The sequence below is a fragment of the Leptodactylus fuscus genome, unplaced genomic scaffold (assembly GCF_031893055.1).
Source record: "Leptodactylus fuscus isolate aLepFus1 unplaced genomic scaffold, aLepFus1.hap2 HAP2_SCAFFOLD_86, whole genome shotgun sequence".
Classification (NCBI taxonomy): domain Eukaryota; kingdom Metazoa; phylum Chordata; class Amphibia; order Anura; family Leptodactylidae; genus Leptodactylus; species Leptodactylus fuscus.
Window position 1 is genome coordinate 131,692 of NW_027440904.1, and position 20,700 is coordinate 152,391.

The 20,700-nt window shown below is 51.5% G+C and overlaps 1 protein-coding gene across 1 annotated transcript in view; it reads right to left on the reverse strand.

The window, feature by feature from the left end:
• Positions 1–13,741: 13,741 nt before the first annotated feature.
• SLC15A5 (solute carrier family 15 member 5) overlaps positions 13,742–20,700 on the reverse strand; it is a 33,619-nt gene continuing 26,660 nt past the window's right edge. Inside the window, exons 6-9 of the mRNA XM_075262067.1 lie at positions 19,402–19,590; positions 18,724–18,855; positions 17,209–17,317; positions 13,742–13,874 (exon numbers count right to left, since the gene is read on the reverse strand). Of these exons, the coding sequence (XP_075118168.1) occupies positions 13,742–13,874; positions 17,209–17,317; positions 18,724–18,855; positions 19,402–19,590 (563 nt within the window). The remainder of the gene's footprint in view (positions 13,875–17,208; positions 17,318–18,723; positions 18,856–19,401; positions 19,591–20,700) is intronic.

Consider the following 20,700-nt stretch of genomic DNA (forward strand, 5'->3'; position numbering starts at 1 on the left):
CTCCGCTTCTCCTGGCAGGGTGCGCGCTCTTCTCCGTTTCTCCTGGCAGGGTGCGTGCTCTCCTCCGCTTCTCCTGGCAGGGTGCGTGCTCTTCTCCACAGGAGACCCCAGAAATCACTCAAAACACACTAAAAAGTATACAGGTACATTTATTAACCCATTAATAGCACCAATAGACATTTTTTTAAAAAATAAGGAAAATGATTGTTCTCGCACCGTGTCAGCCGGTGGGTAGGAAATATTAAAAAATCCCAAAACACTTGCTAATCTTCAGTAGATGACCCCTATTAATGGCTGACTAATAATGAGGACAGATTACAACCTCTCGGCTCCTTTCTCAAGTAAATTTAAAAACCATTTCTGAAGGAGCAGATTTATGTACAGAGGGGCACATAGGGGTAGAATTCCGGGGGGGGGGGGGGGGTAGAGGGTTATTAGTAATTGGTAGAGACAATGTAACAATTCCAGGTTCTTATCAGGTCTCAGGTCAGTGATTTCTGTAAGATGCCATAAACCCATGTGACAGATTTAATCCACTCTCCAGTGTTTGGAGCAAGGTCATAAGTTTATACTCATGAATGTGTCGTTCTTTCTTTGATATAAAATTCCCTCTTAAAACCAAAATTTTCATGTGATTGGTGATATTATGATCCTCATTGCAGAAATGTTCTGATACGGGAAGGTCCAGTCTTCGTTCTCTAATTGTATGGCGATGTGAGTTCATCCGCACTCTAAGCTTCTGTCCGGTCTCTCCATCATACAGATTATCAGTGGGACACTTGGTGCACAATATCACATACACTACATGCGGGGTGTTACAGGTGAACGTACCTGGGGTCTTATATTCCCTGTTAGTTTGGTATCTCTATCCTGTCAGTAGTCAGTATGTGGGGGCAGGTTTTGCTCCTCTTCTCCCCACATGGGAATGTTCCTGTGTTAGTTGGAGGTGACAGTGAGCTGCTGGCAATCACCATATTCCTGAGGTTTGGTGTCTGTAGCACAGGAGAGGGGGGTCTGGAGATATGGATATTAGACGGTTGTCTTATTACAGTAGTGGATGTAATCTGCGTGTGATTCCTCTCAGCGTCTCCAGGTGGGGGTTATATGTGACACCAGGGGGGGGCCCCCGATTGTTCTCCTGTTTGGTGTTGTATCTTAATAACTCCGATCTTGGTATTCTGGTGATTTGGTTATCAGTTGTTCTTGGATGGTAACCCTGCCCTAAGAATGTGTCTCTGAGGCCTCCAAGGTGTTTGTCTGTATCTGCAGGGTCTGAACATATGCGATGGTATCTGATGGCCTGGCTGTAGACAATGGAGTTCTTTATGTGTTTGGGATGAAAGCTATCCCATCTTAGGTAGGTTGGGCGGTCAATCAGCTTCCGATATAGCGATGTCTCCATTTTGTTGTCGTGTATTTTGATGACTGCGTCCAGGAAGTTTTTTTTTTTTTTTTTTTTTAAACTCGTTTTATTGAAGGTGATATAACAAAACAGATAATGCAATCAGGAGAGCACATATACAAAGAGCATGAAATAGATTACAAAAAGTTCTTAAACAAAACAGAGAACTACCACAGCGCCATCTCGTCTCAGTCCATACTCACTCCAAACACTGAAAGGTGCAACCAGTAGCAGGGCATCCCGGTGTTAGCAGTCATAAGGTATACCAACACCTGGGCCACGGGTCCATCCAGCGGAAGACCCATCTTTAGACATAAAGGTGCCCAAGGCCGAGCGCAGTGAAGGGGCAGAGTATTGGGTAACAGGGGAATCACACCACGCTCCTCAAACCTTAGTAAATCTGTGAGGGCAGCCCCTACCTTTATATATAATCTGATTAAATGGGAGGATCAAATTAACCAGTTTCCACCATTGAGATACCGACGGAGACCGTGGGGCCATCCACTGAAAGGCAATAGCCTTCCTGGCATAGAGTAGACACTCCTGGAGAAAGATCCGGACATGATGCTGCCACAGCTCTATCTCCAACACACCAAATAAGCAAACCTCGGGAGAGAACGGTGCAGGGCGACCCAGAATACCAGCCAGGAGATCTGCCACCCCTCTCCAGAAGGCCTGCATAGTCGGTCAGCTCCACATCATGTGCCAGAAATCCGCCCGGGGACACCTGAGGCAATTTGGGCCAGGCAAACGTCCCATCTTGTGCAGACGGACCAGGGTCAGGTAACATTGGTGTAAAATAAATATCTGAATCAGCTTGTTATTAGCCGAGGGTGAAACGTATTGAGGAGACTCCAAAATATCCTGAAATGTCTCATCTGTCAACTCTGGGATATTGGTGCGCCAGCGCGTCAGGGCCTCGGACAAGGACACTTTTGCATGAATGAGATATTCATAGAGAGCAGAAATCAGGCCCCCTGGACCCTGAGAGCGCAGCACACCAATTGGTGGGTGTTCAGAGATAGCACTCAGCTGGACAGGGAATAATGAGGAGAGAGCGTGTCGAATTTGAAGGAAGCGGAAGAATTGATGGCGAGGAATCTCACGTGAGGCAGTTAGAGAGTCAAATGTAACAAAGATTCCTTGCACGTACAGATCTGATAAGGAGTACACACCATAACGTGACCATGACCGGGCATCAGGTAACTCATTAAGGTCAGGTAAACCAGGATTGTCCCACAGGGGGGTCTCCGCAGGGGTATCAGAATATGAAGACACTTTCCTGGCCTGCTTTCAAACCAGTGCCGCCAGAGTGTGTAGGGGCGTCTAAACAATTGAGGTTGTTCCAACACCGGCCACAGGATACGCAAATCCAGGTGGTGAGCCAAATGCACCTCGGGGCCCCGGAGCGGCTCCAGGGAGAGCCAAGGCTTGACAAAGTGAAACTGACAGGCTAAATAATAGAGAAACAGGTTGGGAAGAGACGCACCACCGAGCTGTTTCGGTCTTTGGAGAGCAGACAATCTCAACTTGGATGTGGAGTGGCCCCACACAAAGGAAGTCATCAAAAGTCCATCTGTTTCAAAAAATCAGAGCGGTACGGGCACGGCTGAATGGCTCAAAACATCTAAACATTTGGGCAGGACTATCATCTTAAGCAAATTAATCCGACCTGCAACAGATAGGGGCAGTGCAGCCCAGGTCTGGAGTGGGAATATATTCAGGTCCAGGAACCTCTCATAAAGCGCCACTCTCTCCTCCTGGGAGCCAATAAATATACCCTGGTAAACAGGGTCCCGTCTGAAAAGTATGGCCAGGGGTTCCACAGCTAATGCAAACAGCAGCAGTGAGAGTGGACAGCCCTGCCGCGTACCTCTACCCAATGAAAAATACGGGGACAGTGAGCCATTGATGGACAAAGCCGCCCTAGGGGAACAATACAGAAGGGACACCCAAGTGATGAAGCCCTCCCCAAATCCATATCCACGCAGAGATTGCAAAAGAAAAGGCCATTCAACAGAGTCAAAGGCTTTGGTTGCATCCAAGGAGGCTATCGCCCAATCCTCAGAAGATACCGACCCAATCTGGGTCACCACCTGGACGCGTCTGAGATTGTCAGATGTAGATTTACCTGGCATGAAACCTGTTTGGTTGGGATGGACCAGATCTAGGACCACCGAGTTAAGTCTGTTAGCCAACATTTTGGCCAAGAGTTTATAATCAATATTCAACAAATTTATGGGCCTGTAAGAGCCGCAGTCCAGTGGGTCCTTATCTGGCTTGAGTAGCAGGACAATGGTGGCATCATAAAAGGACGCCGGGAGACTGCGGCCCTGAACACTCCAGCAGCCCAGGGAGAAGCACATCTTTATACTGGGCATACACCTCCACAGGAATACCATCCGGGCCCAGAGACTTCCCCGTTGCCATACCGGACAACTCCTCCATGGTGAAAGGGGAGTCCAAAAAAGCACACTGCTTGGTGGACAAGGTGGGAAAAGGAATGGAATCGAGGTAATCCGACATCTCCCGGTCACTAGCCCTGAGTCTGGAGCAATACAACTCACTAGAATACTGGTGGAATCTATCGCAAATTTCTTCGCTATTAGAGATAGTGTCGCCAGAGACCGAGTGCACACAAAGACTAGCAGGGGAAGCCGTATTCTGATGCACCAAATGGGCTAATAAGCTGCTCGATTGGTTACCCAGTTTGTAAAACCTCTGCTTATTAAAAAATAGGGACCTGCGAGCTTTATCGTGTAGTAAATATTGTCTACCAGCCTGCAACCACCGGGACCTAGCGTCATCAGTCGGGTCGGCAACATAGGCCGCCTCTAGGGAGGTACATTGAGCCGCTAGGTTTGAAGAGTTAATACAGCCTCTGAGGTATGCCTTAGTGGTCTCCCATAGAAGAGACTGGGGGAGGGGAGGTAATCTCCAGGAAAACCTGCAGCTGCTCGGGAATCCAGTCATGCGGCTGAAATAATTTGAGCCAGGAGGGGTGTATTCGGCAACTCTGGCTTGATCTAACAGTGTCACCATGATTCAGCGTGACTAACAGGGGGGAGTGGTCCGAAACCGCCCTGGGTAAATAGGAGGCCGAGCGTAAAATAGAGCACGTTTTTACGTTCCCAAAGGCGTTATCAATGCGGGACAAGGCATGTCTATGGGCAGAATGACAGGAGAAAACTCTGGAGTCGGGAGACAAAATCCTCCACAAATCCTGCCATCCCAGCTCCTGGGCCAACCTGGAGGAGGGCGGAGGATCCCAACCAGTATGAAGCGTCCAGGAAGGTTATTTCAGAGAAGGAGTGATTGAGCGTCAGGTTGATGGTGGGATGGAACTGGTGGAATTGTTCATGGAAGGTTTTCAGCTGTTCCTCAGACCCAGTCCAAATGATCAGGATATCGTCAATGAATCGGCAGTAGGCCCGAGGCCTGGTGGTGCAGGTGGAGAGGAAGTCACTGCCAAGCTTGGCCATGAAGAGATTCGCGTACTGTGGCGCCATTTTACTCCCCATTGCGGTGCCGGTCTGCTGTAGATAGATGCAGTCACCAAAAGAGAAGTAATTGTGGGTGAGGATGAATTTTGTGAGTTTCACCACTGATTCAGCGTTCATACCTCGCTTCTCCATGAAAAACATATGTTCAGACCCTGCAGATAGAGACAAACACCTTGGAGTGGATATATAGATGGGAAACGATGAGCCCGTTGGGGCTTAATGAACATCTGGAGTTTTCGTGTTTTATAGAATAATCCGGTGGCGGGAGTTTTTCCTGCAATGGGTGGCGGTATACTTATGTGCTTATTCATTCTAGTATATCCTGCATCTATGAGCCACTGTGGCTATCTGGTACAAGCTTTGTTGGTATGAGTTGTATAAGGGGTAGATTCAGCCATTATGTGAGACTTAGGATGGATGGCGGCGGTGGTTTATTCTATGATTGGACATATTGTGTACTTGACATGGTGGTATCACTGCTCGGAAGCAATTCCTGTCCGGGTCATAAGCAGGGTGACTGATCATCCTGATGGAATACGCTCATCATAACACATAGTCACTTTCAACCAGTGATAGAGATGGAACCTTCCCCCAGATAGATAGAAACATCCCTCCCCTTCTAGAACTATAGCGACGCCGTTCTACTATAGGAGTAAATCTACATGGTGCGGTACTGCAGCTGACATGCGTTGATTGAAAGTGCAGGTGCGCAGACAAGTTTACGGGACCAGATGGTGACTAGTACTGTGTCTTGGTGCTTGTTCTGCGGTAGGCAGATATCGGCAATGATTGGTGGCACGGACTGCAGCAATGCCAATCTATAGGCAGCAAACAGCAATTGTTGCGAGCGGTGTCCTATGTAGGGTTAACAGCGCATAGGGTTAACAGCACATAGGTGAGCTGCGGGAGGAGTGAGATTGGGCAGTCAGCTGGTAGGGGCGGTCTTTACCCGTGGGAGGTGCGTCTCAGAGAGAGGAGGGGATTGGTCTATTGAGTTGGAGGTGGAGAAGTTGCGATGCGTAAAAAGGTGACTTTTGGCCGGGCGCGTCGCCGCTGATATCATATGCGGACCTGCCGGCGGTCAGAACACATTACCGTTCATCTCCCATCATAAAGCGGCTAAGTGCCGCGACGTTATTTTCTTAGCCCCTGAAGATTCTGAAAAGGATGAAATGCGTTGGGCTTGTTTAGTAAGGGAGGTGGTTGCTGTGGCTCGTACAGAGGCTGATATCGTAGGGCTGGTGGCAGACTCCATTTCTGGTGTGACGGTAGGTCAGTATCCTCAGGGACCCGGGAGTAGGAGCGGCCTTGTCTTTCCTAGCCACTATAGGCATTTTATCAGCCGAGCAACAGCAACCCCCCGATCATTGTGGCTGAGGGAGATGGGACTTGTAAGGGACAGAGTCCTGTGTGCATCCCTACAGACACATTTGCCATATAGGTGACTGTCTCTTAGCACACTGACCGCTACTCAGCAGTGTTTAGTCACTAGACAGGCCTCGGGCAATTTATTGTATTTAACTTTTTTAAATGAATCAATAAAGGTTATATTTTATATCCAATTGGATTCTCTTTTGGGAAGATTAATACATGGTCTTTTCAATCAGTGACGAACACCTTGGAGGCCTCAGAAACACATTCTTAGGGCAGGGTTACCATCCAAGAACAACTGATAACCAAATCACCAGAATACCAAGATCGGAGTTATTAAGATACAATACCAAACAGGAGAACAATCGGGGGCCCCCCCCTGGTGTCACATATAACCCCCACCTGGAGACGCTGAGAGGAATCACACGCAGATTACATCCACTACTGTAATAAGACCACCGTGTAATATCCAGATCTCCAGACCCCCCTCTCCTGTGCTACAGACACCAAACCTCAGGAATATGATTATTAGCAGCTCACTGTCACCTCCAACTAACACAGGAACATTCCCATGTGGAGAGAAAAGGAGCAAAACCTGCCCGCACATACTGACCCCTGACAGGATAGAGATCCCAAACTAACAGGGAATATAAGACCCCAGGTACGGTCACCTGTAACACCCCGCATGTAGTGTATGTAATAATGTGCCCCAAGTGTCCCACTGATAATCTGTATGTTGGAGAGACCGGACAGCAACTCAGAATGAGAATTAATTCACATCGCCATACAATTAGAGAGCGAAGACTGGACCTGCCCCCACATACTGACCCCTGACAGGATAGAGATCCCAAACTAACAGGGAATATAAGACCCCAGGTACGGTCACCTGTAACACCCCGCATGTAGTGTATGTAATAATGTGTACCAAGTGTCCCCCTGATAATCTGTATGATGGAGAGACCGGACCGCAGCTTAGAGTGCGGAGGAACTCACATCGCCATACAATTAGAGAGCGAAGACTGGACCTGCCCCCACATACTGACCCCTGACAGGATAGAGATCCCAAACTAACAGGGAATATAAGACCCCGGGTACGGTCACCTGTAACACCCCGCATGTAGTGTATGTAATAATGTGCCCCAAGTGTCCCACTGATAATCTGTATGATGGAGAGACCGGACAGCAGCTTAGAATGAGAATTAATTCACATCGCCATACAATTAGAGAACGAAGACTGGACCTGCCCCCACATACTGACCCCTGACAGGATAGAGATCCCAAACTAACAGGGAATATAAGACCCCAGGTACGTTCACCTGTAACACCCCGCATGTAGTGTATGTAATAATGTGCACCAAGTGTCCCACTGATAATCTGTATGATGGAGAGACCGGACAGAAACTCAGAATGAGAATTAATTCACATCGCCATACAATTAGAGAACGAAGACTGGACCTTCCCGTATCAAAACATTTCTGCAATGAGGATCAGAATATCACCAATGACATGAAAATTTTGGTTTTAAGAGGGAATTTTATATCAAAGAAAGAGTGACGGATTTATGAGTGTAAATTTATGACCCTGCTTCATACACTGGAGAAGGGGTTAAATCTGTCACATGGTTTTATGGCATCTTACAGACATCACTGACCTGAGACCCTGAGACCTGATAAGAACCTGGAAGTGTTACATTGTCTCTACCAATAACTAATATCTGCGTAGATGGCGTCAGGTTGATATCTGGTCATCTCCACATGGGATGGATCGGTCCATTGTGTAATTGTCCATGGTCAGCAGAGGGCGGGGCTCGTACACACAAGGTCTCTTCATCTTCTGTTTTCCTTGTAGGGATGGATTCCCAGAGAGTCGGAAAAGGTCATCTCCGAATAGCACAACAGACTGAACGCCCCAATGTACGACGCCATCGCCCAATGCAGCAGCACCTTTCCGGGGACACCCCATCAACGTCTCAAGACGCAAGAGACCTTTATGTCACTGGAATTTCTGTCTCCAAACTTAAAGATCAAAATCTGAAAAAAGCGCCTGTAATGCAAAATAGCGCCAGCAGCAGGAACGTGACCTTGGCGCAGATTAGTGGCTGGAGACTGAAGACCGTCCCAGTAAATAACCTTCCCATCATCTGCTCCTACTCCACACCATTACAATTAACCCTTCATGGCCACCCATTCATCACCTCCAGCCCCCGGGCACAGCACTTTGTCCGCCATTTTGGGAGGCCATTGGCACCATCAGATTCGGCGTCATGGTGGAATTATCAATTTGCTGCATACACTGTTTTATCCAGAAATCCTGGGAAATCCTGCAGAGCATCTCAACGTCTTGCCGCACATGGTCACAACCCTCCGCAGAAACAAGAAGGGACAACTTGCAGTAAACAGTTTGACAACTACTTGTCTATGAAGCCTCTCCTGACCGACGCAACCACTGCGACCTGCAGCAAACACAACACCCACATTTTGCAGACACAATATAAGATCCCTAAAAACAAAGATGCAGACAGTCCTGGTCCTGGAGACGGCTCCGGCAACAATCTAGGGAGACGGTCGAGAAATCAGAAGAGCGTTCCCTCCAGTGGGCGGACACTCATTGTTCCTGCGTCACACGCGGACTCCAGGGGCAGGATCGGCAATACACAGTCTGCTCTCCGAGTCCTGTCCCCTGAGCCATGGCCATCACCTCACACCCCAGAAGAGGAGGAGATCTCCATCATTGTCCCTCTCCTTCCCAAACTGGACAACTCAGGGCAGTAATCACAGACCCCTCATGTACACAGGACAGGTTTGGTTTTGTTGGTGGCTTTGGGGTCCTGTAGTCAGATACTTCTATGGAGGAGGTTTCAATCTCCTTCTGTATACATGGCCGTGTTCTTAGCCATCTTTGTAGAGCTCGCTCCCCTGGGTGAGAAGTTCTTAGACACAGAGAAGAGACCTGAACCCCAGTCCTCTGCCGCCCAGACCTGAACCCCAGTCCTCTGCCGCCCAGACCTGAACCCCAGTCCTCTGCCGCCCAGACCTGAACCCCAGTCCTCTGCCGCCGAGACCTGAACCCCAGTCCTCTGCCGCCCAGACCCTGTACCCCGGTCCTCTGCCGCCCACACCCTGTACCACAGTCCTCTGCCGCCCACACCCTGTACCCCAGTCCTCTGCCGCCCACACCCTGTACCCCAGTCCTCTGCCGCCCAGACCTGAACCCCAGTCCTCTGCCGCCCAGACCCTGTACCACAGTCCTCTGCCGCCCAGACCTGAACCCCAGTCCTCTGCCGCCCACACCCTGTACCCCAGTCCTCTGCCGCCCAGACCTGAACCCCAGTCCTCTGCCGCCCAGACCCTGTACCACAGTCCTCTGCCGCCCACACCCTGTACCACAGTCCTCTGCCGCCCACACCCTGTACCCCAGTCCTCTGCCGCCCACACCCTGTACCCCAGTCCTCTGCCGCCCAGACCTGAACCCCAGTCCTCTGCCGCCCAGACCCTGTACCGCAGTCCTCTGCCGCCCACACCCTGTACCCCAGTCCTCTGCCGCCCAGACCCTGTACCACAGTCCTCTGCCGCCCAGACCCTGTACCCCAGTCCTCTGCCGCCCAGACCCTGTACCGCAGTCCTCTGCCGCCCAGACCTGAACCCCGGTCCTCTGCCGCCCAGACCTGAACCCCGGTCCTCTGCCGCCCAGACCTGAACCCCGGTCCTCTGCCGCCCAGACCCTGAACCCCGGTCCTCTGCCGCCCAGACCCTGTACCCCGGTCCTCTGCCGCCCAGACCCTGTACCCCGGTCCTCTGCCGCCCAGACCCTGTACCCCGGTCCTCTGCCGCCCAGACCCTGTACCCCGGTCCTCTGCCGCCCACACCCTGTACCCCGGTCCTCTGCCGCCCACACCCTGTACCCCGGTCCTCTGCCGCCCAGACCCTGTACCACGGTCCTCTGCCGCCCAGACCCTGTACCCCGGTCCTCTGCCGCCCAGACCCTGAACCCCGGTCCTCTGCCGCCCAGACCCTGTACCCCGGTCCTCTGCCGCCCAGACCCTGTACCCCGGTCCTCTGCCGCCCAGACCCTGAACCCCGGTCCTCTGCCGCCCAGACCCTGTACCCCGGTCCTCTGCCGCCCAGACCCTGTACCCCGGTCCTCTGCCGCCCAGACCCTGTACCCCGGTCCTCTGCCGCCCAGACCCTGTACCACGGTCCTCTGCCGCCCACACCCTGTACCCCGGTCCTCTGCCGCCCAGACCTGAACCCCGGTCCTCTGCCGCCCAGACCTGAACCCCGGTCCTCTGCCGCCCAGACCCTGTACCACGGTCCTCTGCCGCCCAGACCCTGTACCCCGGTCCTCTGCCGCCCAGACCCTGAACCCCGGTCCTCTGCCGCCCAGACCCTGTACCCCGGTCCTCTGCCGCCCAGACCCTGTACCCCGGTCCTCTGCCGCCCAGACCCTGAACCCCGGTCCTCTGCCGCCCAGACCCTGTACCCCGGTCCTCTGCCTCCCAGACCCTGAACCCCGGTCCTCTGCCGCCCAGACCCTGTACCCCGGTCCTCTGCCGCCCAGACCCTGTACCCCGGTCCTCTGCCGCCCAGACCCTGTACCACGGTCCTCTGCCGCCCAGACCCTGTACCACGGTCCTCTGCCGCCCAGACCCTGTACCCCGGTCCTCTGCCGCCCAGACCCTGTACCCCGGTCCTCTGCCGCCCAGACCCTGAACCCCGGTCCTCTGCCTCCCAGACCCTGTACCCCGGTCCTCTGCCGCCCAGACCCTGTACCCCGGTCCTCTGCCGCCCAGACCCTGTACCCCGGTCCTCTGCCTCCCAGACCCTGAACCCCGGTCCTCTGCCTCCCAGACCCTGAACCCCGGTCCTCTGCCGTCCAGACCCTGAACCCCGGTCCTCTGCCTCCCAGACCCTGAACCCCGGTCCTCTGCCTCCCAGACCCTGAACCCCGGTCCTCTGCCTCCCAGACCCTGAACCCCGGTCCTCTGCCTCCCAGACCCTGAACCCCGGTCCTCTGCCTCCCAGACCCTGAACCCCGGTCCTCTGCCTCCCAGACCCTGAACCCCGGTCCTCTGCCTCCCAGACCCTGAACCCCGGTCCTCTGCCTCCCAGACCCTGAACCCCGGTCCTCTGCCTCCCAGACCCTGAACCCCGGTCCTCTGCCTCCCAGACCCTGAACCCCGGTCCTCTGCCTCCCAGACCCTGAACCCCAGTCTTCTGTTGCCCAGACCCTGTAGGTCCTGCAGAATGACCGTCTGTTCTTCAGGAAAAATAATTGTCAGCAGGAGGAGGAGAGGTGAGGACTTCTAGTTGCACTTAAGTAACCAAAGAAACATCTGACAAAGATCCAGAAACACGGCAAAAACCAAAATCTGTGGCAGCCATTAAAGATTTGTGGCCACGATTATAGAAATGTATAAACGATTGTCCAAGTTAAAGAGAGCAGATCTAGAAGGGCAAAGATGTGGTCCAGAAGTATCACAGGATGGAGCAAACGGTGGCCACGAAGGAGAAGGGGGTGGCCACAGAGAGGCAGAGGGCGACCATGGAGAAGAGGGCGGCCATGAAGGGGCTGAGGGTGGCCACAGAGAGGCAGAGGGAGGCCACGGAGGAGAAGAGGATGGCCAAGAAGAGGCAGAGGGCGGCCACAGAGAGGCAGAGGGAGGCCACGGAGGAGAAGAGGATGGCCAAGAAGAGGCAGAGGGCGGCCACAGAGAGGCAGAGGGAGGCCACGGAGGAGAAGAGGATGGCCAAGAAGAGGCAGGGGGCCGGCCACAGAGAGGCATAGGGCGGCCACAGAGGAGAAGAGGACGGCCAAGAAGAGGCAGAGAGCGGCCACAGAGAGGCAGAGGGAGGCCACGGAGGAGAAGAGGGCGGCCAAGAAGAGGCAGAGAGCGGCCACAGAGAGGCAGGGGGAGGCCACGGAGGAGAAGAGGAAAGCCAAGAAGAGGCAGAGGGAGGCCACGGAGGAGAAGAGGAAAGCCAAGAAGAGGCAGAGAGCAGCCACAGAGAGGCAGGGGGAGGCCACGGAGGAGAAGAGGAAAGCCAAGAAGAGGCAGAGGGAGGCCACAGAGAGGAAGAGGGTGGCCACGAAGGGTCTGGTGATGAGCATAGAGTATGAATAGCAGCTTATTCCCAAACCCCCAAAATGTAAAATGTTCCAATATTAATAAATCAGTGACGCGTGAGGTCCAGGCAGCAGAGGTCTCCTTTAATGTCTGAACTGACGTCAGATAATTCTCATTCCTGGAGGTTGAGGGCGATCTGGTCTTATAAATACCCCGGGGATCCCATGCTAAGGATCTGTAGGCGCTGCCATGAGGGGCCCATATAGGGGTGCACAAGGTCCTCTATGGGTCTATGCTATGGATCTGTAGGCGCTGCCATGAGGGGCCCATATAGGGGTGCACGAGGTCCTCTATGGGTCTATGCTATGGATCTGTAGGCGCTGCCATGAGGGGCCCATATAGGGGTGCACGAGGTCCTCTATGGGTCTATGCTATGGATCTGTAGGCGCTGCCATGAGGGGTCCATATAGGGGTGCACAAGGTCCTCTATGGGTCTATGCTATGGATCTGTAGGCGCTGCCATGAGGGGCCCATATAGGGGTGCACGAGGTCCTCTATGGGTCTATGCTATGGATCTGTAGGCGCTGCCATGAGGGGCCCATATAGGGGTGCACAAGGTCCTCTATGGGTCTATGCTATGGATCTGTAGGCGCTGCCATGAGGGGTCCATATAGGGGTGCACGAGGTCCTCTATGGGTCTATGCTATGGATCTGTAGGCGTCGTCCTGAGGGGCCCATATAGGGGTGCACAAGGTCCTCTATGGGTCTATGCTATGGATCTGTAGGCGCTGCCATGAGGGGTCCATATAGGGGTGCACGAGGTCCTCTATGGGTCTATGCTATGGATCTGTAGGCGTCGTCCTGAGGGGCCCATATAGGGGTGCACAAGGTCCTCTATGGGTCTATGCTATGGATCTGTAGGCGCTGCCATGAGGGGCCCATATAGGGGTGCACAAGGTCCCTTATGTTTTGGGGCGCACAATAACGCCTCCCACACCCCTATATTAGTCTGGTTGTATGTCACTGGTATACAGCAATGTACATGAGGTATACAGGGTGAGGTCCGGTGCCCAATATGGCGGCACATACAGCCAAGCAATTCCACTAGTCCAAACAGGGGATCCCCAACTGCTGTGCTCCGGGGTGATTCTGCCGCGTCATGTGACTGGTGATGGCGTCATGATCAGGTTTCTATAGAGGAGTCTCCTGGGGTCCCGTACACAAGGGCCCCTTCCTCACTGCTGTACCCGGCGTGGTGGTGATGGGGGCCCCGTCCTTATAATGGTGCAGGCTCTATGGCTTGTGTCCTCCAGATCCCACATCACCACATGGACCACTAGATGACGTCTGATAGCGCCCCCACATGGTGTACTCCACACAGCGACCACTACAAGGTCATCTCTAGGGGCCCAGTGTCGAGGGCCAGGCCAGAAAAGTCTCATAGAACCTGAGGGACTTCTCATGGAGCAGCAACTTCTCCTCCAGAAGACTCGGCCGGAACCCATCGCCCGTCTCATCGTCCACCACACAATACCTGTCATAGAAAGAGGGATTAGATACAGCCCTAGGGGCCCTCAGGGGATCGGACATGGCAGGGATTAGATACAGCCCTAGGGGCCCTCAGGGGATCGGACATGGCAGGGATTAGATACAGCCCTAGGGGCCCTCAGGGGATCGGACATGGCAGGGATTAGATACAGTCCTTAGAGGATCAGACATGGCAGGGATTAGATACAGCCCTAGGGGCCCTCAGGGGATCGGACATGGCAGGGATTAGATACAGCCCTAGGGGCCCTCAGGGGATCGGACATGGCAGGGATTAGATACAGTCCTAGGGGCCCTCAGGGGATCGGACATGGCAGGGATTAGATACAGCCCTAGGGGCCCTCAGGGGATCGGACATGGCAGGGATTAGATACAGCCCTAGGGGCCCTCAGGGGATCATACATGGCAGGGATTAGATACAGTCCATAGAGGATCAGACATGGCAGGGATTAGATACAGTCCTCAGAGGGTCAGACATGGCAGGGATTAGATACAGTCCTTAGAGGATCAGACATGGCAGGGATTAGATACAGTCCTCAGAGGATCAGACATGGCAGGGATTAGATACAGTCCTTAGAGGGTCAGACATGGCAGGGATTAGATACAGTCCATAGAGGATCAGACATGGCAGGGATTAGATACAGTCCTTAGAGGATCAGACATGGCAGGGATTAGATACAGTCCTCAGAGGATCAGACATGGCAGAGATTAGATACAGTCCTTAGAGGATCAGACATGGCCGGGATTAGATACAGTCCTTAGAGGATCAGACATGGCAGGGATTAGATACAGTCCTCGGAGGGTCAGACATGGCAGGGATTAGATACAGTCCTCGTAGGTCAGACATGGCAGGGATTACATACAGTCCTCAGAGGATCAGACATGGCAGGGATTAGATACAGTCCTTAGAGGATCAGACATGGCAGGGATTAGATACAGTCCTCAGAGGGTCAGACATGGCAGGGATTAGATACAGTCCTCAGAGGATCAGACATGGCAGGGATTAGATACAGTCCTCAGAGGGTCAGACATGGCAGGGATTAGATACAGTCCTCAGAGGATCAGACATGGCAGGGATTAGATACAGTCCTCAGAGGGTCAGACATGGCAGGGATTAGATACAGTCATAGGAGGGTCAGACATGGCAGGGATTAGATACAGTCCTCGGAGGGTCAGACATGGCAGGGATTAGATACAGTCCTCAGAGGGTCAGACATGGCAGGGATTAGATACAGTCCTCAGAGGATCAGACATGGCAGGGATTAGATACAGTCCTCGGAGGGTCACACATGGCAGGGATTAGATACAGTCCTCGTAGGTCAGACATGGCAGGGATTAGATACAGTCCTCAGAGGGTCAGACATGGCAGGGATTAGATACAGTCCTCAGAGGGTCAGACATGGCAGGGATTAGATACAGTCCTCAGAGGGTCAGACATGGCAGGGATTAGATACAGTCCTTAGAGGGTCAGACATGGCAGGGATTAGATACAGTCCTAGGGGCCCTCAGGAGATCGGACATGGCAGGGATTAGATACAGCCCTAGGGGCCCTCAGGGGATCAGACATGGCAGGGATTAGATACAGTCCTAGGGGCCCTCAGGGGATCGGACATGGCAGGGATTAGATACAGTCCATAGAGGATCAGACATGGCAGGGATTAGATACAGTCCTCAGAGGGTCAGACATGGCAGGGATTAGATACAGTCCTTAGAGGATCAGACATGGCAGGGATTAGATACAGTCCTCAGAGGATCAGACATGGCAGGGATTAGATACAGTCCTTAGAGGATCAGACATGGCAGGGATTAGATACAGTCCTCAGAGGGTCAGACATGGCAGGGATTAGATACAGTCCTTAGAGGATCAGACATGGCAGGGATTAGATACAGTCCTTAGAGGATCAGACATGGCAGGGATTAGATACAGTCCTTAGAGGATCAGACATGGCAGGGATTAGATACAGTCCTTAGAGGATCAGACATGGCAGGGATTAGATACAGTCCTCAGAGGGTCAGACATGGCAGGGATTAGATACAGTCCTCAGAGGGTCAGACATGGCAGGGATTAGATACAGTCCTTAGAGGATCAGACATGGCAGGGATTAGATACAGTCCTTAGAGGATCAGACATGGCAGGGATTACATACAGTCCTTAGAGGATCAGACATGGCAGGGATTAGATACAGTCCTCAGAGGGTCAGACATGGCAGGGATTAGATACAGTCCTCAGAGGATCAGACATGGCAGAGATTAGATACAGTCCTTAGAGGATCAGACATGGCCGGGATTAGATACAGTCCTTAGAGGGTCAGACATGGCAGGGATTAGATACAGTCCTCGGAGGGTCAGACATGGCAGGGATTAGATACAGTCCTCGTAGGTCAGACATGGCAGGGATTACATACAGTCCTCAGAGGGTCAGACATGGCAGGGATTAGATACAGTCCTTAGAGGATCAGACATGGCAGGGATTAGATACAGTCCTCAGAGGGTCAGACATGGCAGGGATTAGATACAGTCCTTAGAGGATCAGACATGGCCGGGATTAGATACAGTCCTTAGAGGATCAGACATGGCAGGGATTAGATACAGTCCTCGGAGGGTCAGACATGGCAGGGATTAGATACAGTCCATAGAGGATCAGACATGGCAGGGATTAGATACAGTCCTCAGAGGATCAGACATGGCAGGGATTAGATACAGTCCTTAAGAGGATCAGACATGGCCGGGATTAGATACAGTCCTTAGAGGATCAGACATGGTAGGGATTAGATACAGTCCTCGGAGGACGTGTATAGATGTGGCCCCCAGGACGTGTATAGATGTGGCTCCCAGGACGTATATAGATGTGGCCCCCAGGACGTGTATAGATGTGGCCCCCAGGACGTGTATAGATGTGGCCCCCAGGACGTATATAGATGTGGACCCCAGGACGTATATAGATGTGACCTCCAGAACGTATATAGATGTGGACCCCAGGACGTGTATAGATGTGGCCCCCAGGACGTGTATAGATGTGGCCCCCAGGACGTATATAGATGTGGACCCCAGGACGTGTATAGATGTGGCCCCCAGGACGTATATAGATGTGGCTCCCAGGACGTGTATAGATGTGGCCCCTTACACAGTTTGTGACCTTTGACCCAGGTGAGATGTCACTGCCCCTTCCTGACGTGACTGATAGGAAGGACTTTGGTTCTTGGTTACAGGTGCAAAGGTCGCAGATCAGTCAGTAAATCCGACAATCAGCGCAGGACACTCCGCTATAAACCGCACCGAGGAGATAAGAAGGAGCAGAGTCCGAAAACTGAGGAGACACTGACCTGGGAGAAATGCGCCAGAGAGCCAAGGAATTCAGAAGCATCACCGAGGCCAAGAAGAAGAAGAAGCGCTCCAAGTGTCCCGAGGCCAAGACGTCAGGGAACCAATCCCCTGAGAAGAGAAACCAGTGCGGTGACATCATCAGATAGGAGTGGTATTATACAGGAAGTGACATCATCAGATAGCAGTGATATTATACAGGAAGTGACATCATCAGATAGCAGTGATATTATACAGGAAGTGACATCATCAGATAGCAGTGATATTATACAGGAAGTGACATCATCAGATAGGAGTGGTATTATACAGGAAGTGACATCATCAGATATCAGTGATATTATACAGGAAGTGACATCATCAGATAGCAGTGATATTATACAGGAAGTGACATCATCAGATAGCAGTGGTATTATACAGGAAGTGACATCATCAGATAGCAGTGATATTATACAGGAAGTGACATCATCAGATAGGAGTGGTATTATACAGGAGGTGACATCATCAGATAGTAGTGATATTATACAGGAGGTGACATCATCAGATAGCAGTGGTATTATACAGGAGGTGACATCATCAGATAGGAGTGGTATTATACAGGAAGTGACATCATCAGATATCAGTGATATTATACAGGAAGTGACATCATCAGATATCAGTGATATTATACAGGAAGTGACATCATCAGATAGCAGTGGTATTATACAGGAGGTGACATCATCAGATAGCAGTGGTATTATACAGGAGGTGACATCATCAGATAGTAGTGATATTATACAGGAGGTGACATCATCAGATAGAAGTGATATTATACAGGAGGTGACATCATCAGATAGCAGTGGTATTATACAGGAAGTGACATCATCAGATAGCAGTGATATTATACAGGAAGTGACATCATCAGATAGCAGTGGTATTATACAGGAAGTGACATCATCAGATAGGAGTGGTATTATACAGGAAGTGACATCATCAGATAGCAGTGGTATTATACAGGAGGTGACATCATCAGATAGCAGTGATATTATACAGGAAGTGACATCATCAGATAGTAGTGATATTATACAGGAGGTGACATCATCAGATAGTAGTGATATTATACAGGAAGTGACATCATCAGATAGCAGTGATATTATACAGGAGGTGACATCATCAGATAGAAGTGATATTATACAGGAGGTGACATCATCAGATAGCAGTGGTATTATACAGGAAGTGACATCATCAGATAGTAGTGATATTATACAGGAGGTGACATCATCAGATAGCAGTGGTATTATACAGGAAGTGACATCATCAGATAGTAGTGATATTATACAGGAGGTGACATCATCAGATAGCAGTGGTATTATACAGGAAGTGACATCATCAGATAGTAGTGATATTATACAGGAGGTGACATCATCAGATAGTAGTGATATTATACAGTAGTGACATCATCACTCTCCAGATATCAGTGATATTATACAGTAGTGACATCACTCTGCAGTGTGAACAGAGACTTAGATCACAGAACAAACCGTTTGATGATGAAAATGCCATCTTAATTAGTAAAGCTCCGAAAAAGCAGCCAAACGCCTGAAACGCGGCCATGACTCCCAGGCAAATGCCCCGGATCCTGCTCGGGGCCAGGTGGAATGTGATGAAAGAACCTGTGGAAAGAAGAGCAGCAGCAGTCAGGGATCTCTGCACCAATCACATCATCAGCCTGGCTGCCCCGCCCACGAAGAGACCTGGGATCAGTGAGGAGCGGCCATAAGGTCAGGCTGCTGGATTCTATCCCAACGCTCAGGGATTTGTCTTCTTCTGGGACCACATTACTAGTCTATGACCTTGATGTTCCTGCAGCAGAATTACACCAAAAAGACACACCCCTGAGGAGCCCCTTAAAAGTTCAACTTCCTGTCATTGCTGCTTATCGAGAATCATCACATTAACTCTTGCAGATTTCTTTGACAGTCTTATCACACAACCCTCTCTGGCTCCTCCTATCCCCCCTCCTCTTACACCTTGTCTCTTAGGTGCGGCCCCCCCACTTCTGCTTCTCTCTCTGTGGCTCAGATTTGGTTGAGCCTTCCTGACGTCCCTGGATGGTCTTGGTCCTTATTGGCAGGGGGTTTGGGCCAATTACTGTGTGTATATATATATATATATATATATATATATATATATATATATATATATATATAGTCACTTACAAGCAGGGGCCACCATGACCTCCGCCATTCCCAGGAAAATATACTGTGGAGTCAGGTGGAGGCAGGACATGGAGGACACCAACAAAACCTTTCCTGACAGGGTTTGCTCCATCAGCGGGAACCCCTTGCGCCGAATTTCATAGATTCCAGCAATGAACAGGGACATGGCAGCAGCAACGTGGCCACAAACTACAGAGAAATCACAAATGGTTAATTATTGAGACAGTCATGAGGATGGAGAGGCAATCAGGAGATCAGAAGATCAGGAGGCGATCAGACGATCAGGAGGAGATCGGACGATCAGGAGGAGATCAGGAGATCAGCAAGAGATCAGGAGGAGATCAGACGATCAGGAGGAGATCGGACGATCAGGAGGAGATCAGACGATCAGGAGGAGATCAGATGATCAGGAGGAGATGAGACGATCAGGAGGAAATCAGACGATCAGGAGGAGATCAGACGATCAGGAGGAGGTCAGACGATCAGGAGGAGATCAGACGATCAAGAGGAGATCAGACGATCAAGAGGAGGTCAGACGATCAGGAGGAGATCAGAAGATCAGGAGGAGATCAGACGATCAGGAGGAGATCAGACGATCAAGAGGAGATCAGGAAGAGATCAGACGATCAGGAGGAGATCAGGCGATCAGGAGGAGATCAGGAGATCAGGAGGAGATCAGAAGATCAGGAGGAGATCAGGCGATCAGGAGGAGATCAGGAGATCAGGAGGAGATCAGGCGATCAGGAGGAGATCAGACGATCAGGAGGAGATCAGGCGATCAGGGGGAGATCAGACGATCAGGAGGAGATCAGACGATCAAGAGGAGGTCAGACGATCAGGAGGAGATCAGACGATCAGGAGGAGATCAGACGATCAAGAGGAGGTCAGACGATCAGGAGGAGATCAGACGATCAAGAGGAGGTCAGACGATCAGGAGGAGATCAGAAGATCAGGAGGAGATCAGACGATCAGGAGGAGATCAGACGATCAAGAGGAGATCAGGAAGAGATCAGGAGATCAGGAGGAGATCAGGCGATCAGGAGGAGATCAGGAGATCAGGAGGAGATCAGAAGATCAGGAGGAGATCAGGCGATCAGGAGGAGATCAGGAGATCAGGAGGAGATCAGGCGATCAGGAGGAGATCAGACGATCAGGAGGAGATCAGGCGATCAGGGGGAGATCAGGCGATCAGGGGGAGATCAGAAGATCAGGAGGAGATCAGACGATCAGGAGGAGATCAGATGATTAAGAGGAGATCAGACGATCAGGGGGAGATCAGAAGATCAGGAGGAGATCAGA